This window comes from Hoplias malabaricus, chromosome 9 (assembly GCF_029633855.1).
Source record: "Hoplias malabaricus isolate fHopMal1 chromosome 9, fHopMal1.hap1, whole genome shotgun sequence".
Classification (NCBI taxonomy): Eukaryota; Metazoa; Chordata; class Actinopteri; order Characiformes; family Erythrinidae; genus Hoplias; species Hoplias malabaricus.
In genome coordinates this window covers 3,938,263-3,954,147 of record NC_089808.1, presented here as the reverse complement: position 1 = coordinate 3,954,147, position 15,885 = coordinate 3,938,263, and the positions used below count along the sequence as shown (strand labels likewise).

Sequence of the window (15,885 nt, the reverse complement as noted above, 5' to 3'; positions counted from 1 at the left end):
TGTTGTGGTTGTAATTGTGTAATTGGTTGTGTGAGTGTTTGACAGTGACATTTGTTTGTTTACATACATTTCCCAAAACCAATTTAATAAGCAACAGACCAAAAGGCATGGTCCCAACTTTCTGGAATAAAATATTGTAATATAAACTTACATTAGAAGAATAGGATGTTGTTGTCGTCCCCCCATTTCCTGCAATGATACAGTTTCTTTGTTATGTTTGTTCTGACATGATACGTCCAGATGATAGCCCAGTTGATCGCACCATATTGGTCAATCATTCGCATTCAAGGAGAATCAGCGTTTTTCCGCATGAAAATAATGAACTGGTTTAATTCAGATTACGATGACTTGAAAGTAGATCTAAAGTCTAAAAAAAGTGTGCTATTTAGACTGGAGTTACAATGGAAATTGCAAAAAATCTACTATATTTTAGCTGTCAGGTTATGTGATTATTGATTGGGACTTTTATTTCAGTTTTGGTGCTGGACTCCTCAAATAAGCAGCTGTAGAGCAACCATGACATTTGGAAAGGTGTCCATTGTGAGTTGTCAGAGACAGTAAGAGACACAGAGTTCAGTGGTAATGGGGCCGGTTACTGAGGGACACTTATCAAGAGGGCTCATCTCAGAATATGAGTGTGTGTGTGTGTGTGTGTGTGTGTGGCGTTTGGGTGTTTTGGTAGGGGGCACACTAAGAGGGCCTTTGGGGACCTGACACCTTTGCCAGACGCTGGGAAACTGGGTCAGTGTGCTTGGCAATGACACTCTTTTGTGTGTGTGTGTGTGTGTAAGAACAGCTTCCGCATTCCCTATGAAAAAAGAAAACACTGGGACAGTGCCAATTTAATCATTTAGAGAACAGCAAGGTGGCGAGTTTGGAGCCTGGATATTAATTAGAAAAAAATCTGGAAAAAACAAAATTTAGAATATTTACTTTGTTTATTTAGTAAATATTTACATAACATTTAATTAAAGCTCTTAAAAAGTTTTAACATTTCTAACCTAATCTATGTTAACCTACATTTATTCAAAAATTTATAGTAACGCACCACCACAAACCTCAATTTTGTATATTTTCACCAACAAACAACTGTAAGATCTGATTAAATACATTTTGCTGAATTTTTTAACAACTGAGGTTTAATCACAGCATCTAAAACGATCAAAGCTGGAATGTAATAAATAAATTATAAACATATATATAAGTTAAAAAATGTATAAATATGTAACCAATTCTTAAAAACAGTCTAATGAATCTGAAATTCACCGGCAACTAAAAAGGAGATGAACTAGGGAAGATGAACCAAAAATTAATGTGCAACAGTAGCGGCAAAAACTGGCTTAAAAGAGAAGAAGTAGTAGAAGAAAAAGAAATGACAGGAACTGGTGTGATCTGGTCTGCTCCTACGGTTGCCCCCGGATACGGCTGGCGAGGATGAGATCTGGGAGCTGCTGCAGTCTGGTTACCATGGCGATGGGCTGCGGCTCAGAGAAAAACAGAGATAGATGGACAGAAACCGAGAGACAAACAAGGAGAGGGTGCGAGAGTGGCAAGAAGAGAAGAAGAATAAGTAAAGAAGAGAGAATCGTGGTTTGCACAAAGAGGAAAGGAAGGATGTAGAATAAGAAACTAGCAGTGAGATGGAGAAATTAAGAGGTTTATAGAGAGGTGTGTGTGGGAGTGTGGGGGAAGCTGAATTCACACATGGAGCCCCATGATCGCCCTTTAGACACTGAAACCTTCAGAGGAACCTGCACACACACACACACACACACACACACACACACACACACACGTAACATGACCATGTGAACACAGTTAATCAACATACATTCAGTAAAGTCTGCATTTATCATCTTACAGTACACAAACAGGTCTAAATAGAGACACTTGGAGGCTTCAAAATGCTCAATGCAAAGATTGGGCTACACATGTATGAATCTCCCATTACTGGGATGTGGAGCAGTGGAAAGTTACTTACTAGAGATAGAGCTCTATGCATTGGGATGAGCTGGAATGGTATTATTGAAGTTGTTTTCAGAACAAGACAAAAGACTGGTAAAGTTGTGTAATGCTACAAAAATATTAAATGCACGTAATTGGCAACAGGTCAGTGATTGTGTTTCAAAAAACCACTTCAGAGATGCTGAGTTTTTCATAATGAAATATGGTGATATCTTTGGAGAAATCTCTGTATGTGGGCACTCAGGTGGCACTGCATTAAAACAGACAAGATTTTTAGTGGAAATCACTGCACGGGCTCAGAAACACTTCCCAAAACCATTGCCTGCAAACACATTTCATCACTGCATCCCCAAATGTGAGTTAAAACACACAAATGAAAAAAAAAATGTCAGGACCCTGAAATGCTGCCAATTTCCTGAGCTTCTTTAAGATAGACCGGGATGTAGTGATAAAGTGTCCTGTAGTCAGAATCATCAAAACTGAACATACAGTGGAACCTCTACTAACAAACTTTCCAAGATACGAACCGGACATTTGAATATTTTTTGCCTCCACCAACAAACCACGACTCTAGAAACGAACCCGAGCCTCCTCCGAGCCGGCGGCTGGAAATGGCCACTGACCCCAATAGGTGAGTCTCCCAGCGTCCAGACTTGAGTGAGCTTTTAAGATTAGCACATTGTAGCTTTAGCAATTTAGCATTAGTGTAAATAGCAGACATCGAAATTTGTGCTAAGTTAAGCCGTATCTACGCTTCGTCTCCCCACATTCACCACCTACTCTCCGTTATTCCACCCACCCCCACCTCCCGTCATACAGCCAGTGCCTGTGTTACTCCTCCAGCCAGTCGTCACGTCTTCAAGGTAGCGATGTGTAACCACTTACAACTTTATTATTTCTTTTTTATTACTGTTTCCACTGTATTCCTCTTTTATTTTTAGTAACGCTACATGTATTTTTTTACTAATTTGAGAGTGTTGTAAACATATATCAGTGCAAAAAGGGTGACTTTCGGGGTGGGGGCTGGAACGCATTAATTGCTTTTCCATTATTTTAAATGGGGAAAATTGACTCGAGAAACGAACTTTTCCACTTACGAACCGGGTCACGGAACAGATCAAGTTCGTAGGTAGAGGTTCCACTGTATTTTGGAAATCACAGATGCCGCATCCTCCGTGCTAAAGACGCGTCCCCTGTGCCATCTGACTTGTTCAAAAGCTGTTCAAAAGCCAGTATCTTTGATGGTATGGGGCGCATTAGTGCACATGACATGAGTGACTTGCACATTTGTGAAGACACAGTTAATTCTGAATGATATATACAGGTTTTGAAGCAGCATCCTGCCGCACACAACACCAGACAAAGGACCACTCAAACTACAGGGGTATATCAGGACAAGACAAACGAGGAACACCTGAAGACAATAATGAGACAGAGGCAGGACTAGGGCAGAGACATGAACAATAACAGAGCCATGTGCATGAGCACATGGTGGGGAAAACAGAAGACAGGACCAGGCTGTGACACAATCCACATTCTGCATTAATTACAACAGCATGACTCCTTAGTAAAATAGTCTGGGTGTTAAATTAATCCACACCTGTCACCCATTGAAAACAACTTGTGTATTATATAAAAAAAATCATAACAGAGACCCAGAGCTGTTGAAATTCTACAACAAGCAAGAATGGGAAAACATTTCACTTTCAAAACTACAGCTCTCATCAGTTCCCAAAAATGTAAAAGAATGATAGAACGGAAAAATGGCCCGTTCTAAATTTTTTGGAATATTTTTCACATTCAAAATGTACAAGTATTAAAAAAATGAAACTTCCAATAAAATATTTAAAAAATTATAACGTTCGTTTGGTTTAAATTATTTGCGCATAATGGAAATTATGTTTTCATTTACATTTTGAACAATATCGTAATTGTTTTTGGAAATGTGATTTAATGGGATTAGTAGATTCATTTGATATACTACATTTAAAAAATTTAAAATGTAAAATAAAAATAATAATTGGGGAAAGCTAACTCAGTGTTTTGGGTACTCACTTTCAGTCTGACTTTAAGGCAGTCAATGTGCTGAAGAGACTCCATTGTTTTCTTTACCAACACTGTTTCAAAAAGCAAAAAAGCCACAAAATATTAGAGACGCTCCTATCTAAACGATCAAGAAAAAGAGTGATTTGTTCTTACCTGCAAAGTCCTCCACCTGTGAATCCTCCACCTCAAACAACAGCTCATCATGGATCTGAGCCACTAGCCTGGAAACATACAGTCATATCACAACATGAACTCTTCCACTCAATTCAATTAAATTTGAGTTGTTTCATGGCATTTGTGCCAAACACAATCAGTGAATCACTGAACTGTAACTTTTTATGCATGCAATGACAAAACACAGTAGAACACAAGCAATGACCGTGTACACAGGGATATTACAAAACAAACAAAACATGTATCTCCAAATTCAGTTGCTGCCAAATGTGCATTATTAAATCTTTCAAATGAATTCTGATCACACTCTCTTCCTTCCTGCAGCCACCAAAATTCCTGTTGAATCCTATACTTCAATACTAAGGTTGCTGTGGCTGTCTATGATCTGATCAGCAACCGGCTGTCCTTAACAGCTACAGTTATTCATTAAGCCCAGCCCATGAGTACGCAAACCACTCACTGTATCACTAGCTCTTCACAGGGGTCATCAGTCAGGCACCTCCTCTCGTTGATGTTTCGCTGAATTAAGCCCACAACACCTCCAGAAGGCTTAACAGTGAAGTCTGGCATCCCAGACCCACCCCCTCTCCAAGCCAGCTTTACAGTCCTACCTTACCCCTTTACCATCAACAACCGTAAATCCACACTGGCCTCCCTGGTGACTAAGGCTATACCTAGCCCCACTGGCACCGTTAATGCATGCTCAGTGCCACCAGTTCCATGTGAACTTTACATGCTACATCACCAACAATCCCAATAGCACCTCTACAGTGCATTTCCTCAACTAGTCTGTGTTTTCCTTATCCACAACCACTGACTAGACCTTTCAGCTGTTTCTGATAACTCCTTCACAGCTGCCTTTGTTTGTGGCCCCTGACACCGAACTGCAATATCAGGGATGTGACAGATTTGGCTACAAATCCTCAAACACCTATCTCCACCAGTCACCTCACCTCAGCCGCCATGTCTGTATACATAATCTTCTCTTTTTGAATACATCATCTACTGCATTCTCAAATGGAACCTATGAAATAAATCTGTTTACTTTCAGAGTAGAGCACCATGTCTGGCCTCAGTGTACCTCAGTGTAATTAAAACAATGCACTCTGGGACCTACAGGTTTTCCTATATCCACCAGCAATTTCCAATCTTGTGCTTCATCCCATCTAGCAATATTTGTAGCTTGCGCACTTACTCAAAAAACATTCCCCCTCACACACAAAGTTAACACTTTTATTACTACAGCTACTTGCCAATGCATTAACCTCTAGCCATTTGCTTAGCACCTGATTATGTCTCCGTGTATACCAACCCTGTGACAAACTAACTTTACAAGCTGTATATTCTTCAGTGTGCCAACCCCTGTACAATATCCACAAGTAGGTTCTTCACCTACCTACTATCCAAGATTTTGTGGTGTTGGAAGAACGTCATAAGTTGCTCCCAGCAAAAAATTTATACGTTTTGCCTCCATCGCCCATAAACCCTTGCCAGGAAATCTTCTGCTTCTCTAGATTCTCTCATCTAAACCACTGGCCTTGTTTTGCCTGTGGTGCTGCCGTTGTATACTGTGCCTCCTCCTCCTGCTTGTGAATAAAACTAGTCATAATCTGCCTTCTCTCTGGTGATGTGGCCTTACTAAAAGCTTTCCATGATTCACCTGACCCAAGGCCTGCCCTTCCGCATTGTATTTGGCCAATTATATCCCTTAGTTCTAATGAGCTCCTGGCTACCTGCACGGCCACTTTTGGATTCCACTTCCATCCTGTTTTTGTGATTGTTTCCGATGCTTTCACCACTGCGTCTTTCAATCCTGACATAATCATCTCACAATTCACTTTTGCACATTTGCCAGATCATACTGCTATGTTCCAGACATCCTGCAAAACCAGAAACCCCAGCCTTTTGTACTGATGTATCAATTAATTTGTTTGCTTTCAAATAAGCAGCAAGTCTTCATGTTATTACAATAAAGAAAATCTTACCCTCCATATTAAGTAGACTTATGGGCTGAAACAGTTCTATACTCACAGCGTCTTTCTTTTTAGGGATAAGAATACCACCTGCCCTTCTCCACTCTTTTGAAATGATCCCTTTCTTCCAAACAACAACCATCAGCCTCCACAAAAATTTCAAGACCTCAGGTACATACTTGTATACCTGATATGGCACACCATTAGGCCCTGGAGCAGAACCTGCCTTTGCATGACACACTACATCTTGAACCTCACTCCATTTTGGTGGGCTAACCTCCAATTGACGCTTGATTTCACCTAATGGTGGAATATCCCGTGGCAACTCTAGCTCCTTTGCCTTATATTTATCTGTATACACACCATTGAAATGTTCCTCTAATTCCCTCTTTCCTATTTTTAAACTCCCAGATTTCTCCTTACCAAAATTAAATAGGTTCCTAAAGAATGATGCCCTTACATTAAATGATAAATGTGTTTTTATCTCAGTATAATCAAAAACTCAATTTATTGTCTCTGTCCAATCAAAAACACTTATGTCCAAAAAAGTCAACTTTACAGAAGAAGCAAAAAAACCTTAAATTGGATGAAAAAAAGAAGTCAATGTAAAAAGCAAGTAATTTTGGACCATTTCTATTGGTCCATCATCATAAACATTTTACACAATGGGAAGGACATCCTCTGTGTTCTAATGATGTAAACTAAAAATTTGTTTATATTAAAATATCTACAATAGTGATTCACGGTCCTGTAATTGATCCATAACTTTTTTAAATGGATAACGCTGCTTAGTCACTTCTGGTGCATCTATTAAAGGACAATAAAACTAAAGAAACATCAAAATTCAATAAACCTGATTAAATTAGACATTTGCTAGCTATCAACCTAAGATGGATATCCAATAACTGGACTGTGACCAGGGTGCTACACAGATTACAAATATAATTATGATGAGATCAGAGGCCCTTTCAATGCACTCAGTGAGCTTGGCTTGGGGAGCAGCTCTATGGCCCATGTATAAAACCTTCAAAGTCACCTAGTGCAGACACAGTGTCTGAGGGCGCTCAGGGAGTGAAGGAAGAAATGATACTAAGAGGGATAAATTAATTTGATCTGGCAGGCCATACCGTTCTTAATTTAGTGGTTCACAATGAGAGGTGAAAGGAAAAAGAGGCCAGGAAGCCAGGAAGAGCCAGGAAGAGGGTGCACAGAATGGACAGTGGTGCTAACAACAGCAGAAACATAGAATGGATAATAAGATGTAGAGTGGGATGTAGAAAGCAGATCATTTAATGCTCCTACATTGTGGGAGTGAGCTCGAGCTCTATATAAGGCAAGAGCGCAGATTGAAATCCGTATGAATGGACTGATAGATGAGACGGGTGATGAATGGAAAGCCAGCTGGATGAATAGGAAGAGGAGTGGAAGGATGAATAGGAAGAGGAGTGGAAGGATAAATATTAAGAAGGTTGATGTGTCAGATGGAGGAACAGACATACCTGGCAGTGAGAGTGGAGGACGAGGACACATGAGAGCAGATCTGTATCATAGCCATCTTACATAGGTCTGCAGCTGAACCTGGGTTATGGGCACATATGTACGCATGTACACACACACACACACACACACACAGATCCTTTTAAAGGGACATTAGGAGAATCACTGTAGGTCTCCTGGGCCATAAAAGAGCAACACTGGCACACAGAGTATATTTCATGTTTAATGAATTTATAATTACACTTACATAGCACTTTTCTGGTCAACAAACACACTTTGGAACATTAAGGATTTGCCACACCACTGACAATGGGTAATGCAATGGAAGCCAATCTGCACTAATACACTCACCACATCCACTATTTGATAGAGAGGAGAGTAAAACTAATCTATTTTTAATTGAAGATGGGGATGCAGGAAGCCAGAATTGGCCACAGTGGCAGGTTTAGCATTACTTCAGAGTAATGCCCCTATGTTTTCAATGAAATGAAGTTGGGGGGAACTGGGATTCACCCAGACCACAGGAAGAGTGCCCCCTGTTGGCCCCACCAACATCACTTCCAACAGTGGCCCAAGATTTCCTTGGAGGACTCCAATCCAAGTATTGGTCAAGCCCAGACCCGCTGAGCTTCAGTGAATGTGAATAAGGCCTTTCACAGTTATATGAAATAATTTAAAGTAATACCTTGACTTACGAGTTTAATTCGTGCTGTGACTGAGCTCGTAACTCAATTTGCTCATATATCAAATTAAATTTCCCCATTAAAATGAACTGAAATACTATTATCCATTCCAGCACGAAAAAACAGAACATTTTTTTTGTTACGTGTTTTTAAATAAGAAAAAAAATATTTATAAATAACAAAAAATTGATAAAAATGAAAAAAACATAGTAAAAGAGAATGTAAAGTGTCAAGAAAAGCGGGGCGACCTGACGGAGATGGACGCACACGCTAAAACACAGTTACTTTTATTTACAAAAAGGATAACAAACCAAACACAAACTAGGACTACAAAACAAAGGAAACGACTTGACAACAAATGGAAACGACGACATGAAACGAAACCAGGAATAGCAGAGACAGACTAGACTTGGCAAAACCATGACAGGAAACGAAACAATACAATACTAGATGGGGAGAGCTAAACAGACAAACCTAGACAGGGAGAGCTAAACAATACTAAGAAATGGGAAGAAACAATACTAGGACTTGGAAAGAAGAAACGACAGATACATACAGACCGGACAAGGCAACAAGACAGGGAAACAATGGAAGCGAAACAACAAGACTTGGAGGAATGAAACGAATGACCGATACAAGGAAGCGTGACAAAGGGACTTAAGTACATCTCACAGACAAGACACACCTGAAACAGATAACGAGGAGGACGGACAAGGAGGCGGAACAAAGGTGGGACATGGGCGGAGACATGGACAAAAACAAACAGAGCCATGTGCTAAGAGAGCACATGGCGGGGAAAACAGACATGACAGGACGAGGGCGTGACATAAAGAAATAAACTGGTTCTATAAAGTGTATTTACCTTGAAGATCAGATGAAGGCACTGGCGGAGGCGGAGGGGATTGGTGGAGGAGGGTAGGTGGAGTTTTTCTCGCTGAACATAACTTACTTGCTACAAATTTAATGCTACAAAAAACAGCGATTTGACAGAGATGCACGACAAGATAACCAAGTGAACTGAATGCTCGCTGGGCCACCTAGTGGCGGGTGACGTAAGCTCACTCGCTCATAGGTCAGATCTCGGCTTGCATCTTAAAGCAAAAAAGTCAACCGAGCGACAGGCCGTATCTCGAAAAATTCGTAAGTTGATTCCCTCGTAAGTCAAGGTTTCACTGTATAATAAATATCATGACACCTGGAAATGAAATATTATGTATGTAAAAGAGCCCTTGATGACTGACTGAATAATTCTGGCCGAGCATATTTGTGCCCTTTGACCTTGGTTATATTTTACACAGCCACACCCACACACACAAAAATATCACACACTACCTTGCACTACAAAGTTGACAGCCTGTCTCTCGGCCTGGTTCCGGATGCCCCAGTCAGTTGAGTGAACATGAGGGAGGGAACGGCGCCGACCCATTATGGACCTTACATAACCTAGAATAAGACAACATACATATACACACACACACACCCACACAAACACACACTCTTTCACTCTTTTATAATCTTTCTTTCACAGTCTGTCTTTCCCAAACCCAATCACACCCTTGCACACACGTTGGCCTTCCGAATCGCCCGTAGCAGTGCATTCCTGGGTCAGGCCGGACAAAAGGCTGGCTTTACAGCTAAAGCCCCACTCTGAAAGCCCAGTGTCAGCCAGAGCTCCACAAACGGACAAATCTCTTTCCCAGAAGCAGAGAGACGCCAGCAGCTACACACCATAAACACACTGATACACTAACACTCACGTGATGCTGCTTTGAGGAATGTGTCTGGGTAATGTGTGCAGTTGTGAGATACCACAACAATGAACAAACTATCACATACGTGCAAGGATGTGCAAGAATTTTTGTGTCATTAGTTATGTGTAAAAGTTTTTAGGAAAGGAATTACACATTACACATTATTTAATGTCCTGTGTTTCTGTAATAATGTTCCATTTTGAAGGGGTTAAGTGGGTGTAAGGGGGGTTAGATGTTCAAAAACAGCAGTCTGGCACACACCACAGTATCAAATAAATAATCTATGTATTGTGGTGCATTTAGAAAATCATATTGAAATCTGAAAGAGATTAAACTTTTTCATATGGAATTATGGGATGAAATTAGAAGGATCTGAAAGACATATTAATGTTATTTACAAGTTTCCCTGATGGAACACAAGCAAAAGGTTACAGCAAAAATATCTGTGGACTGTGCAAACTTTTGCAACAAGGATATTTAAGTTATTTTTCTGAATAATGATCTATTTATGATGAATGTTTTTGGCTACATGGACAAATTAAAGATGTCAAAATGCTTTTAACATGGTATTTTATATAATAATTTAACATGTTTATTGCTGGACCACCACTGGGCTGGAGTCCTAATGTTGAAACCGCACGCGCGAGTAGGAACATTATTTCACCATCAGCTGTTAGTTCAACCATAGTTCACAGACAAAACTTAATGTGGCACTACTACACCATCTTTTGTTAGAGTTCAGCAATATTTCACATAGTGCTTTTCCACCAATGAGGAACCAGAACGGTTCCAGTTCGTAAATTAAATTTGAATAATGTTGGTGCATTTCCATGAACATAAACTGGTTTGCAAACCAGCTGGACGGGGTCATTTACAAAGTTTCATATTCAATAATAATAGGAAATAAAACAGGAACACACTCCATTTGTGTGTTTCTGGGGCTGTGTTTGGCTCTGCCTTGGTTACGTTTCTCTGCTGTTCACAAGCTCAGCAGGACGACTCAGAACACTGCAACACTTACAAATGTATTATATCTCACCGAAAGAGGATTGTTGAATTTGTCTTATTTCACGTGAGTGTGAGTCTTTGTCTGAAATAAATGGAGTTAGTGTGTTTATAGAACTCCATATTACTGGGCACAGCCACTTTAAACTTCACATGTTTAACCTGTTACGCTGAATAAATAAGTAATTGTAATTCTTAAAATCAACAAAATGTTCTTGGTCTTTGTTTTTTGGTGGTAGATCGTCTAGTGTTTATTTTTAAATAAAAGGAACAAGAAAAACACTAATGCCTGTGTTATATATTGTGACGTTAGCACTCACATAATGTTGACGAGAGAGAGAGAAGCTCTGTTTTGAGTGTTGTAGCTGGAGGACTAGCGGGATTCGGTTAACAAGTAACGTTGTTCTTACATCTTTGTGGGGTGTTCCTGGGGTTAGGCTGTGTTTTGGGGGGATATTATGCACTCACTGTAGAGCTTGGAGAAGGAGTTGGGGGGAGGGACATGTAGTTGGGGTTTAGGGGAGGAGAGAGGGAGAGCGTGGTGTGTCTCTGTAAGGATTGTTGGTCCCGAGTGGTTAATAAAAGAGTTTATGAGAAAAACCTGAAGTTGGAGGCGCTTTCTTTACGCAGCAGAGCGTTACAATATCATGAACAAAACTTTGTGCTCCTTTTTTTATTTCTACATTTATTCTGCATTTATTAGTCCTGCTCTCCATAATTTCTGTACAATATAGTCTCATAATAAAAAACGAATGTAAACAAACATATTGATATGAAGCACCAAAGATTCTCCAGACCTTCAAATGATAAGGGTTTGTACTTTGGGTTTTAATGTTTTTTAAATGCCAAAAACACCTCTGTTATATAGCTAATACCTCTATATAGCTATAGCTATTATAGCTCTGGCTATATAGCTAATGGTGGTCCGGCAAAGCTAGGCTTGTTATTACTGTCATTTAGCTATGTGTACATCTCCACACTTACGGAATTCTCAGCAGCACTATGGGAATTATTAAACATCATAAACAACTACAGTAAAGTATCAGTCTCTGAACCTGAAATACACTTGACATGTAAATGCTGTATATTTTCATACTGCCATTGCTAGCACACTGATTAGAGCATGGGCAGTTGCTCTAGTTGAAAACCTGTTTCAGCAATGGATGCATGTTCAAAGAACAGAACGTATTGCAGCATACAAATTAAAAATGTGCATCCATTCCTGAAATATGCCTTCAGGTGTCTGCAGCTTTCTGAGTGAGGTCAGTGTGAGGTGGAGATCTTTGGGACTGCGTAGAGCTGATTAATGCTGAATACCTTAGCTCCTTTTCTGATGCTCCTGTAACAACAACCATCCATAGCCAAATAAATCTCAGCAGCATTATTTGCTGTAGAGACAAGCCCAGGCTGCACTTCTGCTCTCTATTAGTCTGGGGTAGAGTCCAGTAAGACCCATGGGCAGATGGCCAGTAGGGCTGGGTGGCTACCGCAGGTGATGCAGTGCCCGTCTATAGCTGTAGAACTGATTGAGTAACTTCAGTCAGTTATTTCTTTGGCTTCTTTTCCTTCAGAAAAAAAAGTTAATTTAATATTAAACTTTAAATTATGTGAGTGACGGTGTGATTCCTTGTGATGGTGTGGCACCTTTTTACAAGGTGTGTTCCTGCCATGTGCCCAGTGATTCCAAACAAGCTCCTCACCCACTGAACCATGAACTGCAAAATACTAAAGAATGAGTTTAGCAGCATTAGGAAAGAAAAAAACTAAGCATTTAATATTTAATCATTAAAAGATTCATTCATTCATTCATTATCTGTAACCCTTATCCAGTTCAGGGTCGCGGTGGGTCCAGAGCCTACCTGGAATCATTGGGCGCAAGGTGGGAATACACCCTGGAGGGGGCGCCAGTCCTTCACAGGGCAACACAGACACAGACACACACACTCACACCTACGGACACTTTTGAGTCGCCAATCCACCTACCAACGTGTGTTTTTGGACTGTGGGAGGAAACCGGAGCACCCGGAGGAAACCCACGCAGACCCGGAGCAGGACTCGAACACACAACCTCCAGGTCCCTGGAGCTGCGTGACTGCGACACCTACCTGCTGCACCACCGTTTCTTAAAACATGTTTAAATGGTAAGTGGCGTCTTTTTGTCATCTCTCTCGTTGCTAATGTGTGTTTCTAAGAAAATGGTTTTAGTGTATTGCTCAGAGACAGCTAAAGGCAGTGGGTGCTGTATGGGTGTTGTGTGTTTGCTGAATCTAGTTTGCAGTGCTACGCTGCACAATTAGCTGTGTTGGCATTTTGGTGAATATATTGACTGTCCTCTCTAGAAAGCTCCCTGAAGTATTGAAGATTGGCAGTTTGTCTTAGTCCTGCAGAGAACATCCATCCATCTTCTTATCTTTATTTGGCCACACACACACACATAGCCTTTCAATGCACTGATTTTTTATTTACACAACTTTCAATGGCCATGTTCCCCCCCCACAAAAAAAACAACAACCATGTTTGGATACATTATTATCCCTTAATACAATGCACGTCAATGCACTTATTCCCTTGCAGCACTTTTTCTTGATGGAATTCATAGTAAATGCAGTGAGGAACAAAGTCTTCTCACATGTCATTTTTTAAGGTTATGTATTGCTGAATAAGATGGTAATTGTCATTTTTAATACTACACAACAGTTACCATAAAATTACCCATTTGCAGGAGAACTGTAATTTTTAATTAGATTTCTATTATATAAAAACATTTTGAAACCTTATACCAAATAAGACATTTCAAAGTTTGCAAATATATAATGTGTAGTGAAATCAGATTGTAATGGTGTTGCACTAAAGCTGTGTATTTCTGGTTATAAATAACCTGTATATACTGTTCATACAAATAAACTTCCTTCAATTTATTGTTCATTCAACTATATCTTAGTTTTGTTCTTTACCTCACACTCTCCCTCTATATGTTCAAAGTGTAGTGGAAAATATTTACAGTGGAACCTCTACCTACGAACCCGGTTCGTAAGTGGAAAAGTTCGTTTCTTGAGTCAATTTTCCCCATTTAAAATAATGGAAAAGCAATTAATGCGTTCCAGCCCCCACCCCGAAAGTCACCCTTTTTGCACTGATATATGTTTACAACACTCTCAAATTAGTAAAAAAATACATGTAGCGTTACTAAAAATAAAAGAGAAATACAGTGGAAACAGTAATAAAAAAGAAATAATAAAGTTGTAAGTGGTTACACATCGCTACCTTATAGACCTGACGACTGGCTGGAGGAGTAACACAGGCACTGGCTGTATGACGGGAGGTGGGGGTGGGTGGAATAACGGAGAGTAGGCGGGTGAATGTGGGGAGACGAAGCGTAGATACGGCTTAACTTAGCACGAATTTCGATGTCTGCTATTTACACTAATGCTAAATTGCTAAAGCTACAATGTGCTAATCTTAAAAGCTCACTCAAGTCTGGGCGCTGGGAAACTCGCCTATTGGGGTCAGTGGCCATTTCCAGCCGCCGGCTCGGAGGAGGCTCGGGTTCGTTTCTAGAGTCGTGGTTCGTTGGTTGAGGCAAAAAATATTCAAATGCCCGTGTCGTATCTTGGAAAGTTCGTTAGTAGAGGTTTCACTGTACATACATTTTTTTTCAAATAATTTTAAAACCCCACCGTATTTGTGGCAGTGCTGCACAGTGCACTGGATGAAGGCCTGAACTTCTCTGTAGGTTTGGAGAAAACTGTCCTGAAAACGACTGGCCTCCTCAGCACTCACACCCAAAATACCAGACAGACGCTCCTTCCCTGCACACACACACACACACACACACAGAACATTTAGTGTAGATACTGGCCTGTAACTAATTGACGTTTCCCTTAACAAAGCTGCATGATATTGGTTCATATACTATCTGGCCAAAAGGCTGTGGAAATCAACAGGATTAAATGAGATTCGGCTCCCAATTGCTACGAGAATTATGACATTTATCCACAAACTTTAGAGAGTTGAGGAACAGATAATGAATGATTTATTTTGAATCCCAGAAGCCATTCCAACTCATCACTTTAGAGAACACAGTTCCAGTGGCCTACAGTCCAGTGATGAAGGTCTATATACCCTTCTAACCCTTCTAAATTTGAACTAATGTACAGCTGCTCAGAACACGTTATTTCATACAACTGAACATCTATATCCATAACAGGGGTTGGACAATGAAAGTGAAACCCCTGTCGTTGTAGTGTGGGAGGTTTCATGGCTAAATTGGAGCAGCCTGGTGGACAATCTTCATTAACTCCACACTGCACCAGTAAGACCATGTGCATCCAATGGTTCAAACATTGTATCCTGAAGGCGGTGCCGTGTATCAGGACGACAACGCACCAATACACACAGTGAGACTGGTGAGAGATTGGTTTGATGAACTTGAAAGTGAAGTTGAACGTCTCCCATGGCCTGCACAGTCACCAGATCTAAATATTATTGAGCCACTTTGGGGTGTTTTGGAGGAGCGAGTCAGGAAACGTTTTCCTCCACCAGCATCACGTAGAGACCTGGCCACTATCCTGCAAGAAGAATGGCTTCAAATCCCTCTGACCACTGTGCAGGACTTGTGTATGTCATTCCCAAGACGAACTGACGCTGTATCGGCCGCAAAAGGAGGCCCTACACCGTACTAATACGCTACTGTGGTCTAAAACCAGGTGTTTCACTTTCATTGTCCAACCCCTGTAAGTGAATTCACTAATGAAATGGAATGTCTATAAACTTACTGTACTAAAGAATCAA

General features: G+C 40.5%; 1 protein-coding gene across 2 annotated transcripts in view; it reads right to left on the bottom strand.

Moving 5' to 3' along the window:
* Positions 1 to 980: 980 nt before the first annotated feature.
* The window catches only part of poln (polymerase (DNA directed) nu), a 73,374-nt gene continuing 58,469 nt past the window's right edge, over positions 981 to 15,885 (bottom strand). For both annotated transcript variants that reach the window (XM_066681672.1, XM_066681673.1), the window contains 6 exons: positions 14,772 to 14,903; positions 9,671 to 9,781; positions 7,658 to 7,736; positions 4,165 to 4,232; positions 4,021 to 4,082; positions 981 to 1,751 (listed from right to left, as the gene is read on the bottom strand). In XM_066681672.1, coding sequence (XP_066537769.1) covers positions 1,659 to 1,751; positions 4,021 to 4,082; positions 4,165 to 4,232; positions 7,658 to 7,736; positions 9,671 to 9,781; positions 14,772 to 14,903 — 545 coding nt within the window. In that variant the 3' untranslated portion in view covers positions 981 to 1,658. The remainder of the gene's footprint in view (positions 1,752 to 4,020; positions 4,083 to 4,164; positions 4,233 to 7,657; positions 7,737 to 9,670; positions 9,782 to 14,771; positions 14,904 to 15,885) is intronic.